Source organism: Hesperophylax consimilis, chromosome 16 (genome assembly GCF_061612785.1).
Source record: "Hesperophylax consimilis isolate HC1 chromosome 16, BYU_Hcon_1.0, whole genome shotgun sequence".
NCBI classification, from domain to species: domain Eukaryota; kingdom Metazoa; phylum Arthropoda; class Insecta; order Trichoptera; family Limnephilidae; genus Hesperophylax; species Hesperophylax consimilis.
Genome location: NC_142851.1, coordinates 33115266 through 33142868, shown reverse-complemented (window position 1 = coordinate 33142868; position 27603 = coordinate 33115266). Strand labels below are relative to the sequence as shown.

The following is a 27603-nucleotide window of genomic DNA, read 5'->3' as shown; positions in this document are numbered from 1 at the left end:
CGTAAACAAATTGTGCGATTTAATATTTATTTGAAAATGACGGCGCTGCCACCGCGGAAAATTTCTACGCCGAGTAAAATATCCAAACAAAATGTCACACCTCTTCAAATTCTCCTGCAGATGGGATTTCCAAAGCACAGGGCGTGAGTTTTATGTTTAGTTGTTTTATATGATCAACACGTTATGTATTTATTTGAATTGCGCATAGGTTCAATGAAATGCTAATCATATATTAATTTGAATGTATTATGAATTGAGAAACTGGTAATTGCAGTTTTTCAAGTCGCTTGAAGTGTTATCATTATTAGTATTTGTCATTATCCGAGTATAACCCATTTTTTAACTAACATTATTTCTGACACAATATTTTAATCGAAATAAATTATTTTTGACCGGTTAATATGTTATTTGGGCAATCTTTTACGATTGCTGGCCATGCTTAGTAAGAAGATTTTTTTGAAGTAACATTTGTTTTAACTTAATTACTATAAGCCAACAATTTACATCTGGGGGGTTGTAAAATACTGCATTTAAAGTTACAATTACGTGAAATGATAATTTGTATGGGACGATCGCGACTCGCGTTTTTCTTTTTTTTTTACTTCATCAATAATTTTTTAATATAAAAAGAAAATTAAAAACCTATTTTATATTAATACCAAATATCAGGAATACCGACATATGTCATAGAATATGGACAAAAATAATTGTAAAACTTCAATATGGCAGTCGTCCCATGCAAAAGCAAATTTTCATTTCACACAATTGTAACTTTAAATTCAGTATTTTCGATTCCCCGGGTGTAAATAGTTGACTTTCATAGTAATTATGTGGAATCAAACAAGTAACTGTTATTTTTTTAACATCTTCATATTAAGCGTGGCCTGCAATCCTTAAAGTTTAACGTTATTTGTATTACATCTCTGATTCTATTAGAGTAACGGGACATTTGATACTGATATTTATAATGGTCATCATTACTCGACAAAAACATATTATTTTTGAAAGCATTGAATCATTTGTTTATGCTGTCGGTGCTAGCTCGCAGCAAGTTTAGCCTCTTACTGAGAACTTTTCATCTTTAGTTCTCTCAATTCACACGTAAAAGGTTTAATGCTCGCTTAGTAGCCTTTTCCAACTAAGCAAATTATATTAAAACATGAACATGACTTGCCCTAACATGATATTTGGGTATCGTTTCGAGGAGCTCGTGGCAAACCACGTGACCATATTTTTGGTACCAGGAGGGTTTGAGAATGCATTGAACAAATTTATGTTGACCGCCGAAGAGCGCTCATTGAAATAAGCAGACCTTGGACAGAAAAGTAAAGTTCGCTAAAGTAAGGCAACGGCTTGCAAATCAGTCCATTGTGGATCTTTTCAGCACAGGATCTGAATGTTCGTTACCGCATTTAAATCGGGTAACATAGCGACGCTAAAAATGAGTGAGATGGGTAAATTATAACACATTTATTTAAGTGTACAACTAAATAGTGTAACAAAATATTCAATTTTTGAAACAAGCCAAAACTTCTGTATTTGCGCGCCATAGTAAAAAGGACTAGTAATTGGTAAGCAGGTTTCGTTTACGTGAACTAAATAGTGATATTACAATGCAAGTTGCCGGTATACTGTCAAATTCATTTATTGACAAATTACAGAAAAGGAGACGGTCATACCCCTCCCCGCTCCACGAACTTGGTTTGTTCCCCTTTCTCTGGGCTGGTCTATAGTTTACAGGATGTGGATGGTTCACAGTCACTCTATAATACGGTATTTTTTTCGTTCTTGAAAAAAGTTAGGACAATGAAGGTATTTAAAATTTTTTTTTATCTATAACGATTTAAAATGTGCCATTTTCGATATGGCGCCAAAAAGACTTGTTCGTTTTAATTCGTGAATTTAGCGTAGTTGTCATCATACCAGGGAACGTCGGTGACAGCTTTCTTATACAAATACAACTCTTCTTTATGGAACCCGTCCTACAACAGCCATATAAATTCCATTGAGAGGATCCAACAAAAATTTCTCCAATCAATTAATCTTAAATTAGGTATTCCTGCGGACGACATTAATTATGATTTTCTATTACAAACATTGCGACTCTTAAAAAATCGTTAAAAGATAGACGAATACTTAATGTTTTTATTTAAAATAAACAATAACTGGTTTGACAAAATAATATACTTATCATTGGCGGAATCCCTAATAAGATACGGAATAACTTCATGGGGACATTCAACAAAAACAAATCTTCTCTCAGTCCAAAATTTACAATATTCTTTGGTAAAATTATTATTAAACAGAACTAAATACGAACAAAGAAATGACATACCAAAGTCATTACTTTACAACTCTGTAAATGTATTATCTGTTCGTGCTTTATTGTGGCTTAAAATTGCGAGTCAGCATACATCTCAATCTGAACATAATAAAATAGTGACACATGTTCATAATACAAGACTAATTGCAAACGATGGACTTGTAGTTCCCAGATACCTGAATAAATATGGTCAAAGAACTCTAGAATACCTCGTTCCAATAATTTACAACATGTTACCAAACTCAATAAAAAGCTGTGAATTGACTCACAGAAGGAAATGTATGTTAAAAAATTGGTTATGTGAAAGAATTTTTTTGTACTAATGTAATTATGTGTATATTTTATGTACTTGTTAAAATTGTATATGTATTTAAGAAGTAATTGTTAAAAGAACCCGTTGACAAACTGATATCAATCAGTTTAACGGGACTTAATTGTAAAAAATGTATTTTTGAAAGTTAATAAATAAATAAAAAAAAATAAAAAAAAGACTCCCCTGAACTAGTCGCACTGATAACCAATCATGTACCTAGTAACCAACTCGATTCGTATTGCCATATCATTGTAACAATATTACCACTAATGCAGAACAAAATTCTTTAATATATCGCCTACATAGATTAGGAAATGATTACTTTGGATATCTGTATCACACAGGGTGAGATACACAAGACTGTAAAAGGGCCGGATGTCCCAATCCGTGGAGGCGGAAGATGTCGTCCTTCAGTGGCGTGGGGGAGGAGAACAAGCCGTCTCTGTAGCCGCTGTAGAGCTGGTCCGATTGCTTGTCGCTTGTCCTTGTTGCTAAGTCAATCTGGTCCGTAGAGGTGGGGAAGTCCGTGGTCCAGGATGAGGCGGGGGTCGGAGAAGTCGGAGCAAGGTAGAGGGCAGAGCAGAGGGAGAGTTGTAGAGCTGGTGATGGTTTCTGGAGATCTGTCTTTCTAAGGGGTTTGTGCCCGTTTTATAGGACGCCGGCGGTGGCCCCACGCTCACACGGGTCCCGCTTTCTCTTTGATTCTCGGAATCGAGAGCCGTGTTTTTATATTTTATTATTTATAATTGACGGCCGGCATAGTCCAGTGGTAACGCATTGGACTGCCATTCCGAAGGTCGCAGGTTCGAACCCGGCGTGCGCAAATAAATTTTATTTGATTAATTTGTGTTATTTCACAATTAATTAATTAAAATAACATATAGTATATTTGCGGCACGTTCCAGAGTGGAAGATACTACCAGTATCGCCCTGGTGTAATACCACCATTCAGAATTGAAACGTTGCTCCAAATGGCTTTAGCCGTGTTTAGTGACTAGATCTGAATAGCCAGGTACTTCCCCACCTTCCTCTTTCCCTTCCCCACTTACCTTCAGCCTCACAACATCCCCCAATTGGGGATGCCATAGTCTCACTGGCTCCAGACGGGAGCAGTTGGGACTCTTGTGAGGTATTCACTATAAAAAAAAATAAAAAATTATTTAACCTTATATTTAACTTCACACTTTACACCGTAAATTATACTTTTTACTTTATACTTAACTTTATATTTAACCTCTACACTTTATACCTTATATTATACTTTTAACGTTGTGCTGTATACGCTTACCTTGTATTTTTAACTATATTTCTATTTTATGTGAATGTCACTTGTCGTGCCGTTTGTTTTTAAATAAATAAAATGTAAATGTGTATTAAAAATACATATATATATATATATGTATTTTTTAACAGTATTCCACAGACATAGGAATTAATAGACGAGAAGATAATGGCGAGGGGTAAAATCAACTGTTGAAGAACGAAGGGAGTAAGGCTGACTGTGATTCGTCAATAAATCAATCTGACAGTAAATAGGCATCTCGCATTATAATATCACCATTTACTTCTTAAAAGTAAAATCTGCTTTTGAATGAATAGACATTTTTACATGGGAGCGCAAATTACTCGCCACGTTATGAACAAATTTGCGAAGTCCAAATTCGGCAAAAAAATTCGGTTCTATTTTCAGAGTCGAATATTTCGTTTAAGTATTTAGTTAAGACACTTTTATAAATGTTCATAATTTACTTCCCAGCAACCAACCAGCTTTGTGTTTCGCGTCCAGACGTTTCTCGATGTGATAGTATATGTTTCTAAAACTGATTTATATTATACGATGTGAATATGCTTAAAATAAAGTAAAATAATGCTCATATATGGAATGTAATACGACAATTGGGTTTATTCTCTTTTTCAAATCTATTTTTACAAGTTTTCATAGTACAAGTCAACATTTTGCCGTGTTATTTCGTAAAATGAACCGATGATGCCTCGACCATAGTTCGCACAAGAATGATGACGTCACGTTTTCAAATTTCACTTGAGGCCATACGCGAGCACAGCCGGCTCCAATGGAACCGGTATGGGGAGTGGGGATAATACGCTTTTAATCACTTAGGGCAGGTCTACTAATATTCATATGTCTATGCAGTATTCGTAGTTTTGAAAATACCCCATTCCGATAGCAGATTAATTTCTGATCTCAGAGCCGATAGTTGTACATTTTTGTTCTATGGAATGCATAGATAAGAACAGCGGAACCATTCCATATTTTAAATTATATATGATTAGTTCTGCTTGTGTGCGTATGGCACAGTTGAATGCTACGCACGATCTAGCAGAATTTAATAATAATATTTTATTAAATTTGATTATTATTAACCGCGTTAGCCTCACACCTATACTGTGCTAAACGCATATCGATGCCGGTGCAAACATTAATGTATTGTGTAAAAACCAATAACATGGAAACACCGTGAAAAGGAATTAACACTAGAAAAAATCTTTTGTAATCCAAATTTGTGAAACATGAAGATTTAGGTTTTTTTAATATGAAAAATTCATGCTTAGACCAGGGTTAAATGAATTTTATATAAAATGTTCTTTATTTATTGAAGACAATATTAGCGATTCCTAAACGAAAATTTGAAACAGAAAAAGATAGGTTCACATCTAGGATTCAAACTCAAGACCCTTGCCTTGCCGGTGCACCGCTCTACCAACTGAGCTAATGGGGCCCTATCTCCTTCGGTCATATATAACTGTATCATACTTCGAATAAGAACTATCAACATTGTCTCCATTTTTATTGTCAGCTATCTTTATAAATGATCGCAAGATTCAACTCGAACTAAATGCAATCAAACAGTGTCTTAGATAAATATATATTATTTTTATTTTAATGTGCGACATCTATTGACTTTTTCTGCCAGGTCGAAGTCCAGGATGAATATTTTATTTTTTGGTATAACTTAATTAGTAAAACATCAAATTGTAATATTTAATTATTGAAGACAATATTAGCGATTCCTAAACGAACCCTTCCTTGATCTAACAACGGATATCTCCACCACCAACAAAAAAGTAAATCTCCGTGGACGTTCCACAAACAATTTAAAAACCACCTTACGCATCCTATTCCTTGCAAATAGAGTAGTGAATGCATGGAACAACATGTCATCGATTCTACTAACATTAACCAATTTAAAGCTCAATTGATTTATTTGGAGAGAAGAGAGGACTAACTTAAAACAACTCAATTACTGATAAACTTATTGTGAAATCAGATATGAGCGCATCAGCAGATTGCTGCCTACTAAATAACAATAATAATTAACATCTTAATATAATTTCCAGAATAAAAGCACTTGCGGCCACGGGCAATCGCAGCGTGCAGTTGGCGTCGGACTGGCTCCTGACGCACGTGGGCGACGGCACCATCGACGAGGATGTGCCGCGCGAGTACATCCTGTACGCATGCCCCACGGGTCCACTGCTTCAGCAGTTGCACGAGCACTGGACACGCTCCAAGGAACTGTGTGGCTGGAACGGTGCGCACAACTTCACGCCGCACGTCACGCTCGTGTCCTTCTTTAAGGTACTACGCTCATTACGCATTACCGCTGATGACTTATGGTTTCTTTTAAATACCAGACGTTCTGGCTGAAATGGAAAAGTCCAGGATAATTTCATGTGAGTTTGCCAACACAGGCTTCTAATTCATCCCAGGTGCAGAACTAACTTGCCAATGATGATGCCTCTTATTGAACTATATTTTCCACGTATCTTTGACCAATTTTAAGCATGAATCATCATTCAATTTTACCTTTTTATTATGTACCTTACTAATAACTTTTTTTCTTCTACTTGTAACCTTATATATTTATTATGTTAACCGTACTTTTTTTGTAATTTTCTTTATCGCTTTTGCAACGTATTGGTTTTTTGAATCACTAAATCTACTAATCCTAAGAGAGGATTTGGCATACCAATGTTTTCCTAAACTTTCACTTACCTGTGAAATGATATTCCTGCTGTTTTTTTTTTATTCAAAACACTTTTATACTCGTTGGCTGAACACTTAAGCAGTATTTTAAATGTTTATTTAATAAACTTTATGTTGTTTTCAAGCTAAAATTTTATAATTATCAAATTGACTATGAAATTGACTTAAAAGAAATTGACTATGGCGTCACATCTAATACTGGATAGTTATTGGAATTAGATAATTTAGTTTTAAAAAAAGAACGTAGGCCATGAAACTATGCCAGTCTCTATGTAGCAAGGGATGCGCGATGGCAAGAGAAGATCGCAACTATGGGATGCGTTATTATTTAATATTAAATTATTCTTTAATTTATTTCTCTCTCTTTGTATTATTAAGGCACTTACTCGTTTTATTCTCTATTCAATGGTTTTTATACTGTTTTTGCAAAATAAATAAAATTACAAGCTAGATACGGTCATTGTGTTGCTTGAACACATCTTTACACCGGTTACATGTGTCCAAACCATCCAAGCTACCCTTTCTTTATCATATCCATTGTGCTTACAGTGGCTCTGCATTAGAAATATGATTGTTCTACACATATACTTTTTGTCTCACCCTTAAATTAATCTGTGTTTATTGGTAAGGCCCCGGACGAATGTTCCCTCCAGTTGTCCAAAGCTCTGAAGCATGTGATGGAGACGCTGGGCCAGCCGTCCGACAGCTTCCTGACGCTGGAGCCCTATGTCAGCCCCAACTTCATGGGACTCTTTGTGTCCGAGGAGCATGCAGAGTACCTCAAGAAGATAGCCGTGCAGTACGTCAAACACGTCTCTTCGTCTAGTGAGTATTAATGATTTTCATTCTTAGAACTTTTTTAATCAAGATCATCACAAGTTACGTCTCCTCCTACTACTCTTAAAATATCATAATGAATTCTTACAACCTGGAATTATTGGTATTCAGATATTAAATCATTCAAATCGTGTTCAACTTTTTCTTAAGACCGCAGCCGATTATTAAAGAACGTAGCTGGATTGTGCGAGCTGGTGGCTCCTGTTATAAGAGCAAGGTGATGAACTATGTAGTCACCCGCGACTAGCCGCTCCATTCGGCTGTGTACATTTAAATACTATAGAACTACATTTGCAGTAAATGGAACTTCATGTGCATAGGAATTGCGCGCAGCCAGCAGCGAAGTGGAATCGGGCCCCAATGGTTTCTTTCATATAAATATATTTTTATATCAACATGTGTTTTAAATCTTTTTCAGAATATGAAGGAGTGAATGTTGTAGGAGGGAGGAAATACGCAGGCGGGCAAATTATTCCACAGCTGATCTGTTGAAACACAAGAACGAGTCATAGAACTGACACGCTATCATGTGAACAATGTCAACCATGTACAATGTTGGACACATAATTTGATACTACTTAAATACCATAAAATACAGTCAAATCATTCACAATTGAAATCAGTTATTAAATTTGTGTTATTGCTCCTCTTTTCCTCGTTAGTTGGTCTCACTGTGGACACGTACGAGCAGCTGGATGCGCTGGCCACCTGTTTCCCATGGTGCGCCGTTCCCCAGGAGCCCCCTCAGCCCTGTATGTCACCCATCTCCCCAATGTCACTTTGCACATTAGCTGCTTTATCTGTACATTTGTTTTTCATGTTGCTGATTTGTCTATGCATTTTTTTGTTTGGTAAATTTCTTTGCATCTGTTTTGTTTCTGTGTTTTTAGGAATGAAAATTCTCATCTCTTGAACATGCATTCATTATATATTATGTTGGTTATACTCAGATAAAGTAACAGTTTATTGGATAGATTATATATTTATTATGTTCCAGGCCATTCATTCATTCTTAAGCCATTTTAAACATTGCTTAGATTCTGAATGGCAGTCTCTCTGGAACGAGGTGCAGGTATGAAACATGTTGTGTTTCTGGACTGGGGGCTAAGATGCTTATTGTTATATTTCAATTTGTGAAGCGGGTTCAATCATGGTGGGAACCATTAATTGCGTAACCAACCCCTTTGCCATAGGTCACCCCAAATGGTTCCGCTTCGTTTGGTGACTTGGCAGGGGTGCACGGGTTCAATTCCCTGCAACACAGAAGGGATAGATTCATACATCACTGCTGGACAAACTGGATTTCCAAACTTAGATTCCCACCCACTTCAATTCATACTTTTTTCTTCACAGAACATCCTCGCCTTCCTTTTCTTAAAAATACCCTCCACACAGCATCCTCAAAGATGACCTTGACTTCAGGGCCTCCTGTGTGGAGTTAATGTAAAAAAATAAAATTTAAATACAAGTTTAATGAGAAGGATAGGATTTTCGAAATATGTATGTTTTATATACGAATGACATTTAGGTAAATTCTCTTACATGTAAATATATTCTATCTAATTGTTATTTTATTTTGTGCGGTTAACTCTAGACATATAATATCATGGTCCAATGTTTGTTGAATTATGATATTTATCTATTTTTGTTTAGCATGCTTTATTTTTTAAATATGTGTTTGTGCTGTAAATCTGAGTTTGTTGTTTTTGTTGAGATAAAAATATTTGCATCAGGCATGCATCAAAACCCATTTTCATTATCTCTCTGCAATACTACTGCGGTAACTAAAAACACAGTGTCTTCCGTGAGACTCTCAAGAATACACTGTGTTTTTATTTACCACGGCAGCATAGGTAGTATGTATACATCATGGAAAAAATGTTCTAATGCCGGGATCACTCGGGGAAAAATCAGAAGACAATATAATATTGTCCTGTCTCTAGGCAGGGCAGTACAATGGGACAATACAACAATTCTACCGTAGTTTAAAATCAGAATGCTGCAAAAATGGATTCACGACGACACGCGTTAAGAGCGAATTTGAGGAAAATATTAGGTATTTTATATCAAGATATATTGTCGTCGTTCCATTTACGCTACATTTATAAGCCGAAAATATGAGAGCCGAATGCCGAGATATGTACGCGTAGAGATATTGTCCTACCCTCTTGTCCTGCGTGGATAACCTGCGGAGATAGCTTACCCGTCAATCTCCGGTACAGTGGGTTCGGAGCTGGGAAAAGACTGTATTGTCCTGTCCTCGTGTGAACCCGGCATAAGAAAGTAAATTGACATTCATGCTACACATTCTAGATCAGTGGTTCTCAACGTAAGGCGCACGCCCCACTGGGGAGCAATTTGAATTTTTTGCAGGGCAATGAGCCAACCATATATTACATAATTAAATTTGTCGAAAAAAAAAATTGTTTCATTGGACAATAATAATTCATCTATTCTGTAATATATAATTTAGTTTTAAATATTTGTAGCTATTTGCCTGGAGCCTCACGTGAAGTCACTGCACATTACGCTGGCCTACCAGTTCCCCTCCTCCGTGTACCCCACCCTCAAGACCTTGGCTGAGAACCTTCAGCCCCTCAAGCGGGCCTCCTGGGAACTCCGCCTCTACTCCAGGGACCCCCGACTGGCCACACATCAGGTCGGTCTGATAAACAGAGATATAACATAATATCAGAATGGTGGATTATGTTTACACAAATGTAATACATAGTTTCTGTGATAGTTTGAGCTATGTAGCATAGATGGCTCTAGTGCTAGTAGCTCATAGAGTTTCAAGAATTATTCAAGAGATGTCTCTAGTGTATAGGTTTGCTCCTTCATCTTCAGAACCGAGGTGGCCTAGCAGTTGATTTCTAGCAACAGAGAGATTTTGAGAGCATGATGGAGAGGACGTTGGCCTCCAGGCCATCCTATACACTTCCCGATTATAAAATTTTGTAGTCTAAATAAAGACAAAGTGTTTCTGTGGTGAAAAAAGCGTTATTATTTATTAAAAAACCATGCACAACATTAGTTTCAATACTGACAATATTAATATGTGCATAATTACATCTTCATTAAACGGTTTGTATTTCTGTTCTTATTTATTTTATTTTTTACTTCTGTCAACAGGTGCACAAGGTAAAGCACGTGTACACTTCCCGAGAAAGTGACGAACTAGAACTGAGGATCGGGGACTATATTTACATTGAGGAGAAAGCTCTGCACAACTCCCCCGATGGCTGGGTCCAAGGGATATCTTGGTTGACAGGTATACGTCATTATGATTTAGTCATTTCCTACTCCAATTTCTATGGTGAACAGCTTCTGCGCTGCGTGGAGAACTGCGGACACCGACGTTCCGAACGCCAGTGATATTCGATCACTCCAACGCATAGGCAACTTTCCTTTGCTTCCCCTGCCAAACACTTTGCCATTGACCGTGAGTGCCTCCAGGTTTGCGTTCTCGGTTTGGGGAGGAACATCTCCAAATTATCTTAGGATGCGCTGTAGGCTGTTTATAGCCTGTTGTGATGCCTAGCTCTTCAAGGATAAATACAATAAAAATGTAGGAGTCAGACCATGACATGGCTATTGCTGAAGAATTATGCTGACGTCGAAGCATACTGGCTGCCGTGTCGGCCTTTCGGAGGGTGTGGAAATGACAACAAATAAATTACGTATTGTTATCAACGAATGTTCGCTGCATTAATTTCCCAGCTGGATTTATGAAGTCTACAAGGCGATGCCTGAGGCCCTAGACCGGCTCGCAGTGCTGTCCCTCTGACACCCCCCCCCCCTCCGTCACATGAAATAATTTATTGACAGAATAATGTCAACTCATCCCTTATCTCACTCCTAATGCTGAAAATGAGTTGAACTCCAATACTGAGTCATAGAAGTCCAAACTTCCTTGTGTTGAACTCGTCTCACCATAGGTCTGATTCCAGGTATAAGGCAGCTATCGGTCGGTTATCATATTAATGGACATTAGCTTCTCAGGTTCGGTACAGTGCATCACATACAGTGTGGTGCGCACGCACTGATACTCGTTTATTGACCTTCTCAAATATAAATCTTTATTCTTCGTTATAAGCACCCTCTAAACTGCCAAAGTAGCTTGTCAGCAGAAACATAATACTTTGTTACAACACCACTGCCTACCTAGAATATGAAATTGTAATATTTGTCATATTGTTTCAGGCGTAACGGGATATTTACCCGCTATCTACACGGAGAGAACGGCAGAATCTGATGCTTGGACCTTGCACAGGGCTATCCCCCTGGGACTTCATAACTGTAAGCTTAATAAACATCATTACTTAGGTCATCGGGGGACTTCCGATGGGAAAACCCTTACCGCTACAGGTAAAGGTACGGGAAAACAGGAAACTGCGTAGGACCGGGAAACAAACTCAAAGACATGAGGTAAAATGGGATATTGGCAATAAGCCCATGGCCTAAGTGCTCTCAGGAACTATCTGTACACCATCTCTTTTGATTGGCGTAGTCTGCGCCATAAGCTTCTCATGTGGTGGTAGAGAAGTGCTCGAAAAGAGTGCACTCGTCACTCGTATTGTAATCAATAATTAATTTCTCGCTTTTTACAATGTTCAAGAGGTAAACGTCTGTAGTAACGTCATTCAATACCTATTGGACATTTACACTAGTCGCAGACTACGTAAAGAAATAGTTATATTCTGTATTGCACCAAATACGTACAAGGTAGGGCCAGTGGCGGTTCGTGAGTTTTGAATGTGATAGAGTGTTATGTTTGAAAAATTCTACATTATCGATGTTGTAAATCTTTTCGAAAAGACATTTTCGGCTACAACAACATCGATAATGCCATTTTTAGTACTATTAGCACTCTAGTACACCCAAAAGTCACGAGCCGCTACTGAGTAGAGCAATTTAAAAAAAAACAAATTATAAAACCTAAAAGCATGGAATAAACGGTGAAATATAGGTGGATTCATTGACATTGAACCACAGTAAGCAATTTATATGTTTCCCTATTAATATTTGCAGGTATGATTTTTAGATTTGATTAATGCGTTAAAACGATGCATTGAGGATCAATTAATGCAATCTATTTTTGCGAGTTTTGTTTGAAATTAATTTGGGACTGGAAGAAATAAATGAGACGCGGGATAACGATTATTTAACAAACGATCGATAGAGATTTTGCCGGTTTATAAATTTTACTAATTATATTATTTATGGTAGCTCCAGTATACGATACCAAGTACTCCTCGAAGGCTGTCTCCTCGACAGACGAGTCCCTCTGCGCCCAGCAGTACCTGGAGGGGGAGCGGGCTGGAGCGGCGGAAAGCGAAGTGGAGATTGGAGAGGGGATGGAAGGTGTAGAAGAGGGTGCAGAGGGGCCGGGAGGCCCCCCGAGCCCCGAGGCGCTGCAGAAGGCGGCCGACCTCGGCATGAACGAGTGGGACCTAAAGCTGACATACAGCAACTCGGATGTGGACAGTGTACTATCCAAGTCTAGTGTCAGCCCCAATAAAGGTAGAATTCAATTCTATATCCATAATAAAATCATCTTATTTAGCAATATGGATATACACTAGAACCCCGTTATTCAAAATCCACGTTACATCAAAAATTTGATTTTAACGTGTAACATGGATTTGCAAGTAATTCGAAATTTGAAGAAAACGTCAAAAAATCCCCGAATATAAAGTTTTTCGGCCGCTCCTTCAAATTAGGGTAGTATCTTCGGAGTAAATTCGTAATAATACGTCTTATTACCGTGCAAACCGAATTTCTGCAGCCGATTACCAAAGCGGTCAGTGCCTCAAGTTTAGTTTTTCGATTTCTTCAAATTATTCATGAAAATACAACATTTTTCGCAGCCGATTAAGGGAGATTAAAGGGAGATATTATATAGGGAGATATCGGATTACCTTCGCAGTTAGGCCAAATTCATTATAGCAATTTCAGCATTCGGTGTAAAATAAAATCAAAATTTTCGCAGCCGATTATCATCGCGGCCGTCCATATGTATTCATAAAAATTCAATGTATTTCTGCCCAAATCGAAATTTCGCAGCTGATTACCGTCGCGGCTGGGTTCAGATATATAATATATTCGCGTAAATCGTATGTTCTCGGCCGATTACTCTCAGGCCGTCCCTTCAAACTCAGATGTTCAAAGTTAATTTTTAAATGTTACATTCCAGTGTAAATCGATTCAGATTTACAAAATTATAATATGAATTATGATAACCATATGAAAATACATGCGATTTACCGATACATTCAGATTTCTTTTTGAAAAAATCGAATTTTTTCGAAATACACACAAATTGTTGTGCGCAAACAAAATAAATTTCAATTAAAAAAAAAAATAATTGAAATTTTCTGTAGATTTTTTTAGTAAAAATTTTGAATTACGCATTTTTTTTTTCGAATTATCGGGGTTTGAATTAACGGGGCTCTACTGTATTTACTCAAATAATTATAAATACACTAGAGTTTATTTATTATTATCTTATAATACTTAATTCGGCTCACTACCAATATATTTCAAGGTACCCAGAACTTATTTGTCAGCGTTTTGCTTTGTACACACACTTAATACAGTAAATTTTGCTTTCTTCGGTTTTTATGATTAAAATATAAATAATAGTGACCGGATAACTCATCAAAATGACATTTCAACACACCACAAAAGTGATATAAAGTCATGAAAAGTGATAAAACAGAAATTAGGTTAAATAGGTTATGTAGGTTAGATTTATAGATTAGTTTTTTTTATCGCTTTTATTGAGTTTATATCTCTTTGAAACTTGTGAACTCTTCCCTTGTGGGGCCTTCAAGGAATCAAAGGGGGATTGGAGAGGAGAGATGAGACCTGGGATGACACATTGTGGAACTAGAAGACATAGCCACATATCCAATAACAACCCTGGTGAACTTTATAAAAGGGACCGGGTGACTGTCAAAGGAATGAGGTAAAATGGGATATAGCACAATGGGCCATAGGCCTAAGTGCTCAAGGGAACTATATGTAAACCGTCTCCGCTCCTAATAATAATATCATGGAACCATAAATAATATGTACATATTTGTATGCAGCATCATGCTCATTGTGCATAGTTTTTTGACTGATGGGTTGATGGATGCAATCCGTTTGTCTTAAGTTATTCTAGTAAGATAATCTCTGAGACAGCGCTCCTGAAGCGATTTTTCACAAAAGCTATATACATATATCTTCCAACTATTATTATTATGTCTAAATTCATATTATCTTTCTTGTAGACGAGGAATCCTCAGATAAGCGTGAAAAAGAGAAATCTGTCAGCTCTAATGGAATTATATCTAATGGATCTAACAAAGTGAGTTTATACTTAATTACTACAAGTTATGTTTCTGTAATTATATGTTAACCTTCCACTTACCGTGGAACAGAATGCATTGTTGTTCCCATGAGGTAACACAGCATTACCGTTTTGGATCTTATTACTTATTTCTATGTAAAAATATTGGTTTGAATATGTTCATCTGGATGTTAAAATCTGTATTTTATCTAAAATATTGATTTTATTTTAATTGTATTAAGTATCTTCTAGAGTGTAAGATACTCTCAGTATCCCCCTGGTGCAAGACCACCATTCAGAATTGAAACATTCCTTGGTTTTAGTCGTGTTTAGTGACCAGTTCTGAATATCCAGGTATTTTCCCACTTTCCTACTCCCCATCTCCTTCCCTCCCACAACCATCAGACTCATTCATTCTCATAAATTTAAAGAGATATGGAAGATTCAAGAGCAAGGTAGACTATCGTTATCGTGTTTGTCCATTGGAGATTACCTGCTTGTACAGTATGATTGTTAGTTGTAACTTGTTTCTAGGAGGAAGCCGATACTGTTCCTCAAGCCACCAGCAGTACCAGGGACGTGCTTGTGATGAGGCACGGAGAGAGGGTGGACTTCACGTATGGGGCGTGGGCACCTTACTGCTTCGACGAGCAGGATAACTACATTAGAAAAGATATGAACATGCCTCCATTACTGCCTAAAAGGTATCATTATTGTATTTACAATACATACCCCCATATAAGCTAAGTCCTCCATCACAACACAAGCAACATTTTCAGCTTACTGTGGTGGTAGTAGGAGATTTTTAAATATTGTCAGGTTATTCGTAACCCGGGAATGTTTGTCTTTCTTTTTTAAAAAACAAAAAAAAAGTGAAGTCCACCGGAGAGAGGGTGGACTTCACTTATGGGGCGAGGGCACCTAACTGCATCGACGAGCACCTTAAATGGAGGCGCGCATAAAAAATTCAATATTCGGCAGGCAGGGAGTCGACCGAAAAAAAAAAATTGCTAGTGGTCTACGGGGGAAAAAATTTTGAGAACCTCTGATAAATCAACAAACTCTGATTCTGAACTGAATATATGAGTTTTATTATAATATAATACTGCGTTTTGGTAAAACCCTTCAAGCCACACATTGAAAACTTTACAGGAGATGATAAAAATGAATATTTACAGAAGTTTAAATGCAAATTTTTATCTATCTAATTATTTATCTTTTCCATATATCTTTTTATTTATATCTTTGATTCTATGTAAATTCGCATTATCTAAAATTAGATCAAACTCCCGCCACCTCGGAACACGCTCAGCCTAGTGAGGTGGATTATACAAAAAAAAAGTATGTTAATTTATTGGTTAATAAATATTAAAAAAAAATTAAAATAAATGGTTATTTATTTTTCAAAATGTTCATGTTAAATATTGGAATTCTATTTATAATTATGAGATATTTGAGCGTTGAGTAATTTCATTTACGGTTTTCTTGAAATAACAAAAAAAAAATTTTCACATTAATTTAGTTTTCAGTATTAAAAATGCCTTAATTAATAACGATTAATTACGTTTACATGTTTTACTTTGAAGACTATACAATGTGAAAGCACTGAAAAGTAACATTCCCAAAAAATGTGGCTTGAAGGATTTTACCAAAACACAGTAGATTATTTAATCAAATTAATAAAGCATTATTTAATAACTGTTAAAACCATAAGAGACTTAAATGACCTGTGATTAGTCGGCGGGTTCTGACAGAACTTAGACCACGTCCTCACGGTTGGTCATCCGCTTGCATTAAGAATGCGGTCAATTTTGCGCTATCACGCTGCGTTGGTTCGCACTCAGGTCGCACTGCTTTATTCAAATAATATCAAAAGTATATATATTTGTTTAATTCTTGCTAATTATTTATTTTGAGATTTGTTGATTTCATTCTGACCTGTATGGGAATGACCATATTGTAAACCGATAAATCCGAAGTACGTATGATGTGACGCGTACCCTGCCAGATTTCTTTAGATATTTAAGTTAGAAAATGAATATTCATTGACTATTGTGTGGTATTCGCATTCATTCATATTCAAAAAATCTTCATTACTGTGTTTAGAGCGGGCGGCAGTGCATCGTATACGGCAGACTGCCCCCTGACGATGGTGGGGCTGCTCCAAGCACGACTGGTCGGTGAGGGACTGCGGCTGGCTGGTGTCACTCTCTCGCACGTGTACTCCTCGCCCTCCTACCGCTGCGTACAAACTGCCATGGCCATGCTTGAAGGTACCACTCACCCACTATCATGCACATATATCAATAGAATCCATCTAGATCTTGGCTAAATCACACATAGAAAATGGGCAAACGAAATCAGCGGTGTATTTAGTGATAAATACCTATTCTTCATTGTCCAGTATACTGTTACTTTCCAGGTCTGAACTCCCCCACGCCGCCCAAGATCCGCATCGAGCCGGGCCTGTTTGAGTGGCTGGTGTGGTACCCGTCTGGGCCGCCCACCTGGATGACGATTGCAGAGCTACGGCTGGCGGGCTGCCCCGTAGACCCCGACTACCGCCCCTTCGCCCGCCTCGGCACACCACCCTTTGTGCCCGCGCGCGCCGAAGACGCACAGTGCCTAGAGGACTGCGATCAGTTCTACGAGAGGAGTGCCAATCTGATGAAACATATTTTACAAACTACGGAAGAAGTAGGTAAGTAAACTATAATGTTGTCCATATAAAAAATACTGGCGGTTCCCAATCCGAATAAGACAAGGGGAAGACGATGATGATGATGATTATCACAACGAGGTTGTCTCCAAATTTTTTGTTTTGATGAAAATGTATTATATTATTATTGTTTATTGTTTATTGTTTATTGTTGTTGTTATACGCCCATAGGGGCTTTTACATAGATTATAAATAAGTTTTACATAAGTTATCGAGTTAGAATTTATACTAAGAGTTATAAAAGTGAAGAATTTTTAAAAAAATATACAAGTAGTTTTTGAAGAATATGGCGTAAAGAAACATTTTAAACAACATAATATTTAACAATAACAAAGAACAAAATATAATGTAAAACATTACAATAACATATCTAATCGTTAAATCTATTACAATAATTTGTATGATTCCACAAAGTGTTGGTTTAATTTGAATTTAAGATTATAAAGGGAATCATGGAATATATCTATAATACCACCAAACTTGTTGCCCAAATCATGCATCCTATTGGTAAGTGAGTTTGACTGATAGTTGGTTTTATATGTGTCGCAAAAGAATGTTGTATTTTGTCTAGTATTTCTTGTCGGTACATAGAGTTTAATAGCAGCAACGATGGCAGGGCTGTCAATAAGGTTGTTCATGACTCTGTATAATAAAATTAGGTCTGAAATGGTTCTTCTGTCAGACAGCGTAATTAAATTAAGTCCATTCATCAAATTTACATAATTAATGTTTTCTATTGGAATTTTAAGCTTGAAATTTAAGTACCTAAGAAATTTGTGTTGAACCCGTTCTAATTTGTTAGAGTGTACTTTATAGAAAGGAGACCAAATAGGTGAATTATATTCCACTTGGCTTCTAACTAGTGAAATGTAGAGTGTTTTCATGCAATCCAATGACTTAAAATCAGTTAGGGTTCTACAAAGGAAGCCAAGAATCTTTAAAGCCTTATTAGTTATATCATCTATATGCGCTGTGAATGTTAAGTTTGATTCGAATATAACTCCCAAGTCACGAATTTGTGATACTGGTGTTAATTTAACATTATTTAAATTATATTCATGTAAGATATGAGAATGAGTTCTGGAAAATCGTATTACTTGACATTTCTCAATGTTCAAAAATAACATATTTTGTTCGCACCATTTAAAAAATTTATCTAAATTAGCTTGTAAAATTAGGCAATCATATATATTTCGTATTCTTTTAAACAATTTTAGATCATCTGCAAAAAGTAGGACTTGTACATCTTTAAATATGTTTACAATGTCATTAATGAATATTAAGAATAATATTGGGCCAAGGTGGGACCCTTGCGGGACACCACTTATGTAAAGCGAATGACAATAAATATATTCTTTTATGCTTATATATTTTTTTAATATCAAAATTTCATACTAAAATTCTTTGTCAACGTTAGAATTTGATATTCGTGCCAAAACATCGCAGAACATTTGGGTTCACACGGTATTATCCTTATACCTACGTAGCTCACGGGCTAAAACGTTGCTGCAGTTTGAGATGTTAAACCATCGCTCTTACCTAAATTTGAAATGTGTTTCTACTTATTCATTTTTACAAAAACGTTAATTATGGGAAAATTAATACTGAGTCAGAGGACATCTTTAATTTATCACTTGACAAATACAAAAGATTAGTTTCCTAAATTCCTACCCACCCCTCATTCCTTTTTCCTTCCCAGAACTTCCTCTCTTTCCTTTCCTTTTCCTTTTAGGGTGTGTGGAGGATTTCCCTCAGGGCATAGGACATAGGCCCCGAGGGAAATTATTTTCCTCACGCCCTCCTGTGTAGGGAGGATTTCCTGGAGAGTGCGTGGAGGATTTCCCTCAGAGCATAGGACATAGGACCTGAGGGAAATTATTTTCCTCACCCCCTCCTGTGTGGGGAGAATTTCCTGGAGGGTGTGTGGAGGATTTCCCTCAGGGCCTATGTCCTATGCCCTGAGGGAAATTTTTTTCCTCAGGCCCTCCTGTGTGGGGTAATGTAAAAAAAAAAAAAAAAATTGTTAGTGAAGCAGTTTAGTTATGAACAATAAATATGTACTGTATAATTTATGTAAAACTCCCTGAAAAGGGCGTTAATAAATAAAGAAATAATTACTTTAAAAATTGTTTTCACTTCCAGGTGGCACGATAATGCTAGTAGGTCACGCAAGCACGCTGGACACCTCCTGGCGGGGCGTGGCGGGGCTGGGCGCACGCGCCGGGGCTTCCCTGTCCCGCCTCATGCAGGGCGTACCCTACTGCAGCCTTGCCTGCTTCCGGGGGCCCCCCTGGCACCTAACACCGCCCCCCTGCCCACCCCTCATGAACACCTCCAACAAGCGCTTCGACTGGAAACTTCTCAAGGACGAGTAGTCATAATATGCCTTTCCTAAATTATTGTATATACTTATACTCCGGCCAACGAGAGATTGATTGCAGTGGAATTAGAGCCAATTTTTTTTGGTACCGTAATATGGGTAACTTGGGGCACGGATATCTGCGTAATTCTTGCAACCACTCAGAAATTACTCGCTTCTTTTTAGTGATTTTTTTCCAGCAACGTGGATACAATGACGCTTCGAAAATAATTGTCTAATTAGTTAGTTTTTAGTTATATGTATTCAAATATTTTGTCGGTTGAATAAATTGTGAAGCTGTTTTTTTTTTTAATTTTTTTTTCACACAAGAATGTGAATACATTTTATTAATTCCTCAACGAATACATTTGTGTATAGAATACATGTGAATACATTTTATTAATGCCCTTGAGGTGATTTCTCACGAAAACTGCGCTATATAAATTAGCCAAATATTATTATTAACGATAATAATTTTGTTTCATTTGTATTGTAAAGATCAGTGATAGATTTAACTATCTACTTGAATATTCGTTTCTGTGACAGTCGACCCCCAGCAGTTGGCCCTAACTGTTGGCCAGCCGATATTGATCCCCTAAATGATTGTTTCTATGCTAACTCAACACAGTGACTATTCAACACACTTTTAAAAAGTGATATAAAGTCATTAAAAACGATGAAAAAAATTTTTTTTAAACCTAACCTACTTAACCCAGTTAATAAAGTTTTTGTTTCATCACTTTCCATGACTTTATATAACTTTTTAAATATGTGATGAATTATCATTTTGATGATTTGTCCGGTCACCACGGCCGTATAAAAAAAGTTCATATACATGTCTGCAGGCGTCTTGAGTGGAAATCAAATACATATCAGCCATACAAATATTTTTTGATAACAATAATGCCGTGTCCCAAAGGAGTATGCAGTGAGGAAATATGGCTGAATAACAGAAATAATTCTTTAGGGGATCAACTGTCCAAGGGATCAACTGTCGGAGGGATCAACTGTCAGAGGGATCAACTGTCGGGTCATCAAATATTCAAACTCTCCTTTTTTTTGCTATAGATTTTATTTGGGACTGATCAAAGTTACCCCTCTCTGAAAGGTGACTTTGATCACCACTTACTTTACTCCCCAAACACATATACAATTTTTTTAATAATATATTTCGATAGTTTAAACATGTGCAATAAATAATATGATATTAAATTTTCTAACACAAATGTTTTTTTGAAAAAGTTATTTATTTGTAAATTGATCGTAACCCCATTTTACGGTATTAAATAATATGTTGACATCAATCTGTAGTTGTACACTCTCTCAAAGGTTAAATAATCATAAAGTCTTGTAGATATGTAGAAATACTTAATACTCAAATCCCACCTAGCATAGCTCAATACATAGCTTATTAGAACTTACAAATATTTTATATCACATACTGGTTTAAAAGTGACAGCATTTTTTTTCAATGGCAAATCCTCAACTACTATTTGTGCAAAAAAAAACTATGTTTTTAAACACAACTATTATTTGTTATTACAGTACCCTCTCAGCAGGGGGGTATAACTTCGATCGAAAATTTGAACCGAAATATTGTGATGTCATATGTTTGCCTAACTATATCCACAAATGAAAAACTCTGAAAATCTATGGAATAAACTTTCAAAGCTTTTCATTGGTGTATATTATAATAAGTAGGTTCCGAATGAGAATTTAACTGTCTATATACTGGCATATCTATGGTTTTTAAGGACAGATTTGTTTCATACAAAAAGCCCGAAGTTGTCAATCTAGTGAGTGGTTTATGCCTCTCAGTAATCCACCATTCGAGTATCTGACAACTACTATAATCTCCCGTTATTTTTAGTAATTGAAAGCACAAAATCAAGCTCTATATTTCACAAGTACAGTAGAACCTCGTTAATTCGAAATCCAGCGGACATCAAAAATCAAATTTCGAATTAACGAATTCCCACGTAATTCGAAATTTTATGAAAAAAAAAAAAAAAAAATACGCCGAAAATCGATTTTCTCGGCCGCCTCTTCAAATCCGGGTGGTATTTTAGTTGTAAATTCGTATTAATACCAATTATTTATTTATTTTCGCGGTCGATTATCGTAGCGGCCGGCCCTTTAAATTCAGATATTCGCAATAAATTCGTAAAAATGCTATATATTTACGCGTAAATCGAGATTTTGCTGCCGATTTCGGTCGCGGCCTACCCTTTAAATTGAGATATTCGTAAAAATACGATATATTTCCGCGTAAATCGAGATTTCGCGGTAATTTTCCATCGCTGCCGGCCCTTTATTTCAAATATCTGAATTTGAATTCGTAAAAATACGATATATTTCCGCGTAAAACGAGGATTCGCGGCCGTATACCGTCGCGGCCGGCTCTTCAAATTCAGATATTCGAAATAAATTCCTAAAAATGCTATATATATTTACGCGTAAATCGAAATTTCGCTGCCGATTTCGGTCGCGGCCTACCCTTTAAATTGAGATATTCGTAAAAATACGATATATTTCCGCGTAAATCGAGATTTCGCGGTAATTTTCTGTCGCGGCCGGCCCTTTATTTCAAATATCTGAATTTGAATTCGTAAAAATACGATATATTTCCACATAAAACGAGAATTCGCGGCCGTATTCCGTCGCGGCCGGCTCCTCAAATTCAGATATTCGAAATAAATTCGTAAAAATATGATATATTTCCGCGTAAATCGAATTTTGTCGGCAGTTTTTCGTCGCGGCCGGCCTTTTAAGTTCAGATATTTGAACTAAATTCGTAAAAATATGTCATATTTCGGCATGGATCGAAATTTTTCGGCCGATTTCCGTCGCACCGTATTTTTTCAACTCGGATATTCGAAGTAAAGTTAGTAAAAATACGATATATTTCCGCGTAAATTGAAATTTCGCGTCCGATTTCCGTCGCGGTGATGAAATACGATATATTTACGCGTAAATCGAAATTACGCGGCCGAGTTTCGTCGCGGCCGACCCTTTAAATTCAGATATTTGGCGTAAACTCGTAAAACTACGACATATATCCGCGTAAAATGTATTTTCTCGGCCCTTTAAACTCGGATATTCGAAATAAATTTGAAAAAATACGACGTTGCAGTGTAAATCGATTCAGATTTACAAAATAATAATACTAATTAGGACAATGTATAACCACGTAAAAATACATTTTTCGGCGTTTTACCGCCACGGCTGACTTTTAGATTCAGATTTACGAAATATTATGATTTATTTTCGCAAAAATCAATTTTTTTCGAATTACACGAACAAATTTTCGTGCGCGGACAAAAATAAATTTCGAATTACGAATTAACGAATTTCGAATTAAAAAAAATTTTGTGTGAAAAAATTTTTCAGCGGAAATTTTTTTTGCGAAAATTTCGAATTACGCGTTTTTTAGAATTATCGGGGTTCGAATTAACGGGGTTCTACTGTAGTCGTATGTCAAATTAGCTTGCTAAAGCTGACCATTTTACCAGTCACCAAGGTTTATTATTGTTGTTTTAGTTAATTTCTGTTATTCCTGTGTATTCTAGCCACTGTCACATGTTTTTCTTTCTGTTTCGTTCTACCACTTTTTTGTTTGAATAAGTTTACAAAATGGAGTCTTCTCGCAAGCATAAAGGTAGAAACACACTGGATTCACGCATTACTACGTTCCCAGGTCAACGTGCACACTGGTTCGCAACGCATATGACCACGTGACAAGTGGTCTCTAGTTCTTAAGGACGCCGCGCGCAGGCGCATCAATTGATTTGACTTTTTTTTTTAGGTTATGTTTATGTGTTTCACTTGTCAGCAGATGCGATTCATAGCTTTGTCATGTCTTGCGATTTTTGAGGACGATTTACTTAGTTTATTATTTTATTAAGCCAACTGTCAAAACAATCAACCATAGATATACCAAAAATAACAGTAGAGGCATAGATAATACCACTCATAGATGTAAAATCAAATTAGAGGCATGACGCCATCCCCCCATCTTTACACGTCCCACGCCGATCTGGGCTGTCCAAGTATGACGAGTGTGTTTCTAAAGCATTTATTTCCATATAAAATGTATTGTAATTAGTCCAGATATCTTATAGATTGTATTGTAATTAGTCCAGATATCTTAAAGCGTTGCTTACGTATCGTACGTCGTCGACCCAGTGTGTTTCTACATTAAATATAGCATCTTAACTTTAAAAACAAAAAAAATGGAAATTTTACAAAAGATCGATAGCGATGTTTGTTTGTTTTTACAAAATACTTGTTTTAATTTTTATTATATTTTGTACGTATGCACTATAGTCTGCTGCTTTCACTAATTAGACACTTGCTCGGTTTTTGGAGTGGCGAATTTTTATTTTGACATCCAAGTAACCTCTAGCTTTTTGTTAAATTATTTTCTAGTGTATGCATTGTTACATCTATTATTGCTATTTTCCCACCTATATTAAATATTGTGTTCAATCCTGTGAGGCCTATATTATGTACATTATTATTACTGCCAGGGAAATTGATGTTTAAATATTATATTCTAGACTTATTTTAGAAACTATTTAAATTATATTATATATTAAATGTTGTTATATCACATTCGAAAACACCCGCCCAATTATTATTACTATCTATAAATTTATCAGTAGCATAATGGGAACTTCTTAATATTTAATAAAGTTGTTTAGGTTTGTAGCATAGAGTTTTAAATTACATATTACGATTATGATTTTTTTTGATTGGCAAGTAATTGATATTGGAATCTGATACTCACGTCGCAAACAGTTTGTCGCGCACAATCCATACACATTGCTGCTGAAATCACACTGCGTCACCATCAATCATCGTTGAATTCTCGAAATGAAACTCAAAATGTCAAAATTAAGATGCTTTCATAACCTCACTCACAACTAAACTGTTGAATATGTCATTTGTATATCCTATAATTCTTTGTCGACAGTTTTGTTCCGAGCATTGATCTATACAGATTGTTACAAATGTCTGACACAAGTGATGCCATGTTTAAACCTCAGTAGCGAGGATTGGTCGTGGGAAACTGACGTCGCCGATGATTTTGCAAAATGTCAGCAACGTGTGCCTGTGCACGAAATTTACTTGAATCGTCGATTATTGGATACTTTCGTATCCCTGTGGAAGATGGAACTAGGAGTTATTTTTCTGTGGTCAAAGTTTTTATTATTCTAAATTCGTTTTTACCAAATTGATTAGAGCAATTTCATTGTGAATTTGAAAATATCTCCATTCGTTTTAATTTGATTTTCAATATAACAAATATTATTAAAAGGTACCTACCCAACTTTAATAATACTTATATAATTTTTCTTAGATCAACGTCATTAATACAGTGAAATTACAATGTTAAATGTCAATTAGAAATAATCATGAGATTCATTAAGACTCATAGAATTTGCATTATGCCACCACAAATATATTTATTTTGCCGCCAAAATGACATGTTCGTTTTTATCGTAATTTATTTTTGGGGTATTATGCCATATTGTGCTTCCTCCTTCTTTAGCCAAAGTTTCGGACAGCGTTACGGTGTCATCAAAAACAAACAAGCGTTGTTGACGTCACACCGACCAATGTCGGTGACAGCCGTCTTACCAACCAGTAGCGTTTTCTACGTCATGATGGTGTTGTAGCCAGTTGGAACCGTTTCGGAATGTGCAGTTTTTAAATCATTAATTATGAACGAAAATATTAAAATTACACATTTTAGTTGGAGATAAGAATCAGAAAAATTAACTTTTAATATTCTGCAAATATAGAACGGCATTCATAGTTTGTGGAAATATGCCATTAGATTGCATAATTAATTATTTATTTAACCTCATGGACAATAATAATCTATGGATTTGGAGGTTTTGAAGAAAGGGGCACATTTTATTTCAAATACAGAGTGTTGTATTTCTTAAATAATAAATAAATAAAATTGCAAAATAAATGTATTTTAATCTGAAGTGCTAGGCTTAGGCCCAAACCTGAGCATATTACGAGAAATAATTTAATCTTAATTGAAATGAAAAAAATTATCAATTCTCTGCTTATAAAAATACATGTCTTCCTTTTTGTAGAGTAATTATATAATGTGCAATTATTTAACAGATTAAATAACAGATTTTTATTGTAACAAAATATTTAGTTTCTACTTGATATATGATTTCCCTCCGAGACTGACAGTAGTAATAAATAAGTAAAAATCATTTAATTGAATTTTTCCTCCATTGCTGCATGTTGAGGGTGACTTCACATACTGAAAGTTGTTGCGATAACCTACAAATTTCAGACAGAAAAATCTGTGAAAATTTAATGATACTGGGGCTGACTTAGATTATAATTAGGATGTACCATACTGAAGCACTCGGGGGGCGATTTAGGTTCTACTTGAGGATAAGGACTTGTCCTTCCTTAAAATTACCAACTTTATTGATGTTTTTTTCCGAGGGAACTGGAGTCGCAGTCGTCAATTTTAAGGTTAAGGACAATTCTGCTGTCTTTAACCTTAAAATTAACAATTTTTTCACTGTCATCCGAGAGAATTGGAATCGCAGTTTGAAAATTTGCTAATTTTAAGGTTAAGGTCAATTCTGCTGTCATCCGAGAGAACTGGAACTACAGTTAACCTTAAAATTAACAACTTTTTTACTGTCATCCGAGAGAATTAGAATCGCAGTCTGAAAATTTGTTAATTTTAAGATTGAGGAAAATTCTGCTGCCATCCAAGAGAACTGGAATCACAGTTAGCCTAAGAGTAGTAATAATTTTAAGGTTAAGGACAATTCCTTGTCTTTAAGGCGAAGCACTACGGAGTAATGCAAACGCATGTGTTTTTGGTTTGAAAATCTAATGGTTTACAAATATTTAGATACTTTAATTAAATACTGCGAGTAGAACACATTTTGGCCTTTGAAATAATCATTTTTTTATAAGGCTTTATAAGCCTACAAAAAATTAAGTATCAGGCCTGTAAAAACTGCGTTAAAGTTCAAAATCTCCTACTTACGAACCCCTTTTCAGTTATGGTTTTATTGCATAATGTGGCAAATTAAGTTCATTAATAAATTATCGTAAAACATTATATTTGTGCCTGAACCACGCAAAATAAAATAAAACACACTTTTTGGCTATGTTTTTTTCATACGTAAATCAAAACAGGTGGCTGGCATTAAGAGGGAATTTAAACCTTATCGTCATCTACATAAGGGGTTTTATTGTTAGCGGCCCGATTCCAAATGTTACACGACGTGGTGCATCGCCTTAAGTTGAATCAGAATCTCCGCCGGGTGCCAATTAGTTGCATTGATTTGCTTTTGAAGAGTTATTAAATGGTACATATTCCAAATAAGTAAAGTATGTCTTGTAATCTTTCAATTTGTTGTAACATTAGGAATTGATCGAATGATATTTAGGTACAAGTTTCAATCCACTGAATAAAGGTGTTCTATCTATAATTATTTAGAAGAACTATTGTGAAGTAAGATGTATGTAGAGAGCTTTCTGTGAAATGCCTTTCAGTTATAATATTATATGTAATGTTTATGATATTATTAAATTCCAGAATTTTTTTCCTGAATATATTATAACCAATGTTGGCTTAATTTATAGACTTCGAAACTGAATCTCCTATGTTTATCACAACATTTACCATGCTTTATTATTTATTGAAATATA

General features: G+C 35.9%; 1 protein-coding gene across 2 annotated transcripts; it reads left to right on the top strand.

Annotated features, from left to right (window-relative positions):
- On the top strand, window positions 1-27603 carry Epp (Ecdysteroid phosphate phosphatase). 2 transcript variants are annotated; one of them, XM_089641171.1, is made up of 13 exons: window positions 1-143; window positions 5994-6234; window positions 7272-7467; window positions 8142-8231; window positions 9969-10138; window positions 10612-10750; window positions 11683-11778; window positions 12709-13002; window positions 14757-14833; window positions 15350-15519; window positions 16922-17088; window positions 17238-17516; window positions 19677-27603. In XM_089641171.1, exons 1-13 carry the CDS (start codon window positions 37-39, stop codon window positions 19907-19909), a joined length of 2259 nt encoding a protein of 752 aa, XP_089497297.1. In that variant the 5' UTR covers window positions 1-36; the 3' UTR covers window positions 19910-27603. The 2 variants fall into 2 exon arrangements, with proteins under 2 accessions (XP_089497297.1, XP_089497298.1); XM_089641172.1 differs by lacking the exon at window positions 8142-8231.

Coding starts and splice junctions, on each gene's coding strand:
- Epp (XM_089641171.1), top strand. CDS start 37: ATGACGGCGCTGCCACCGCGGAAAATTTCTACGCCGAGTAAAATATCC. Junction 13,003..14,756: donor TAGTGTCAGCCCCAATAAAG/GTAGAATTCAAT, acceptor TCTTTCTTGTAG/ACGAGGAATCCTCAGATAAG. Junction 17,517..19,676: donor ACAAACTACGGAAGAAGTAG/GTAAGTAAACTA, acceptor TTTCACTTCCAG/GTGGCACGATAATGCTAGTA.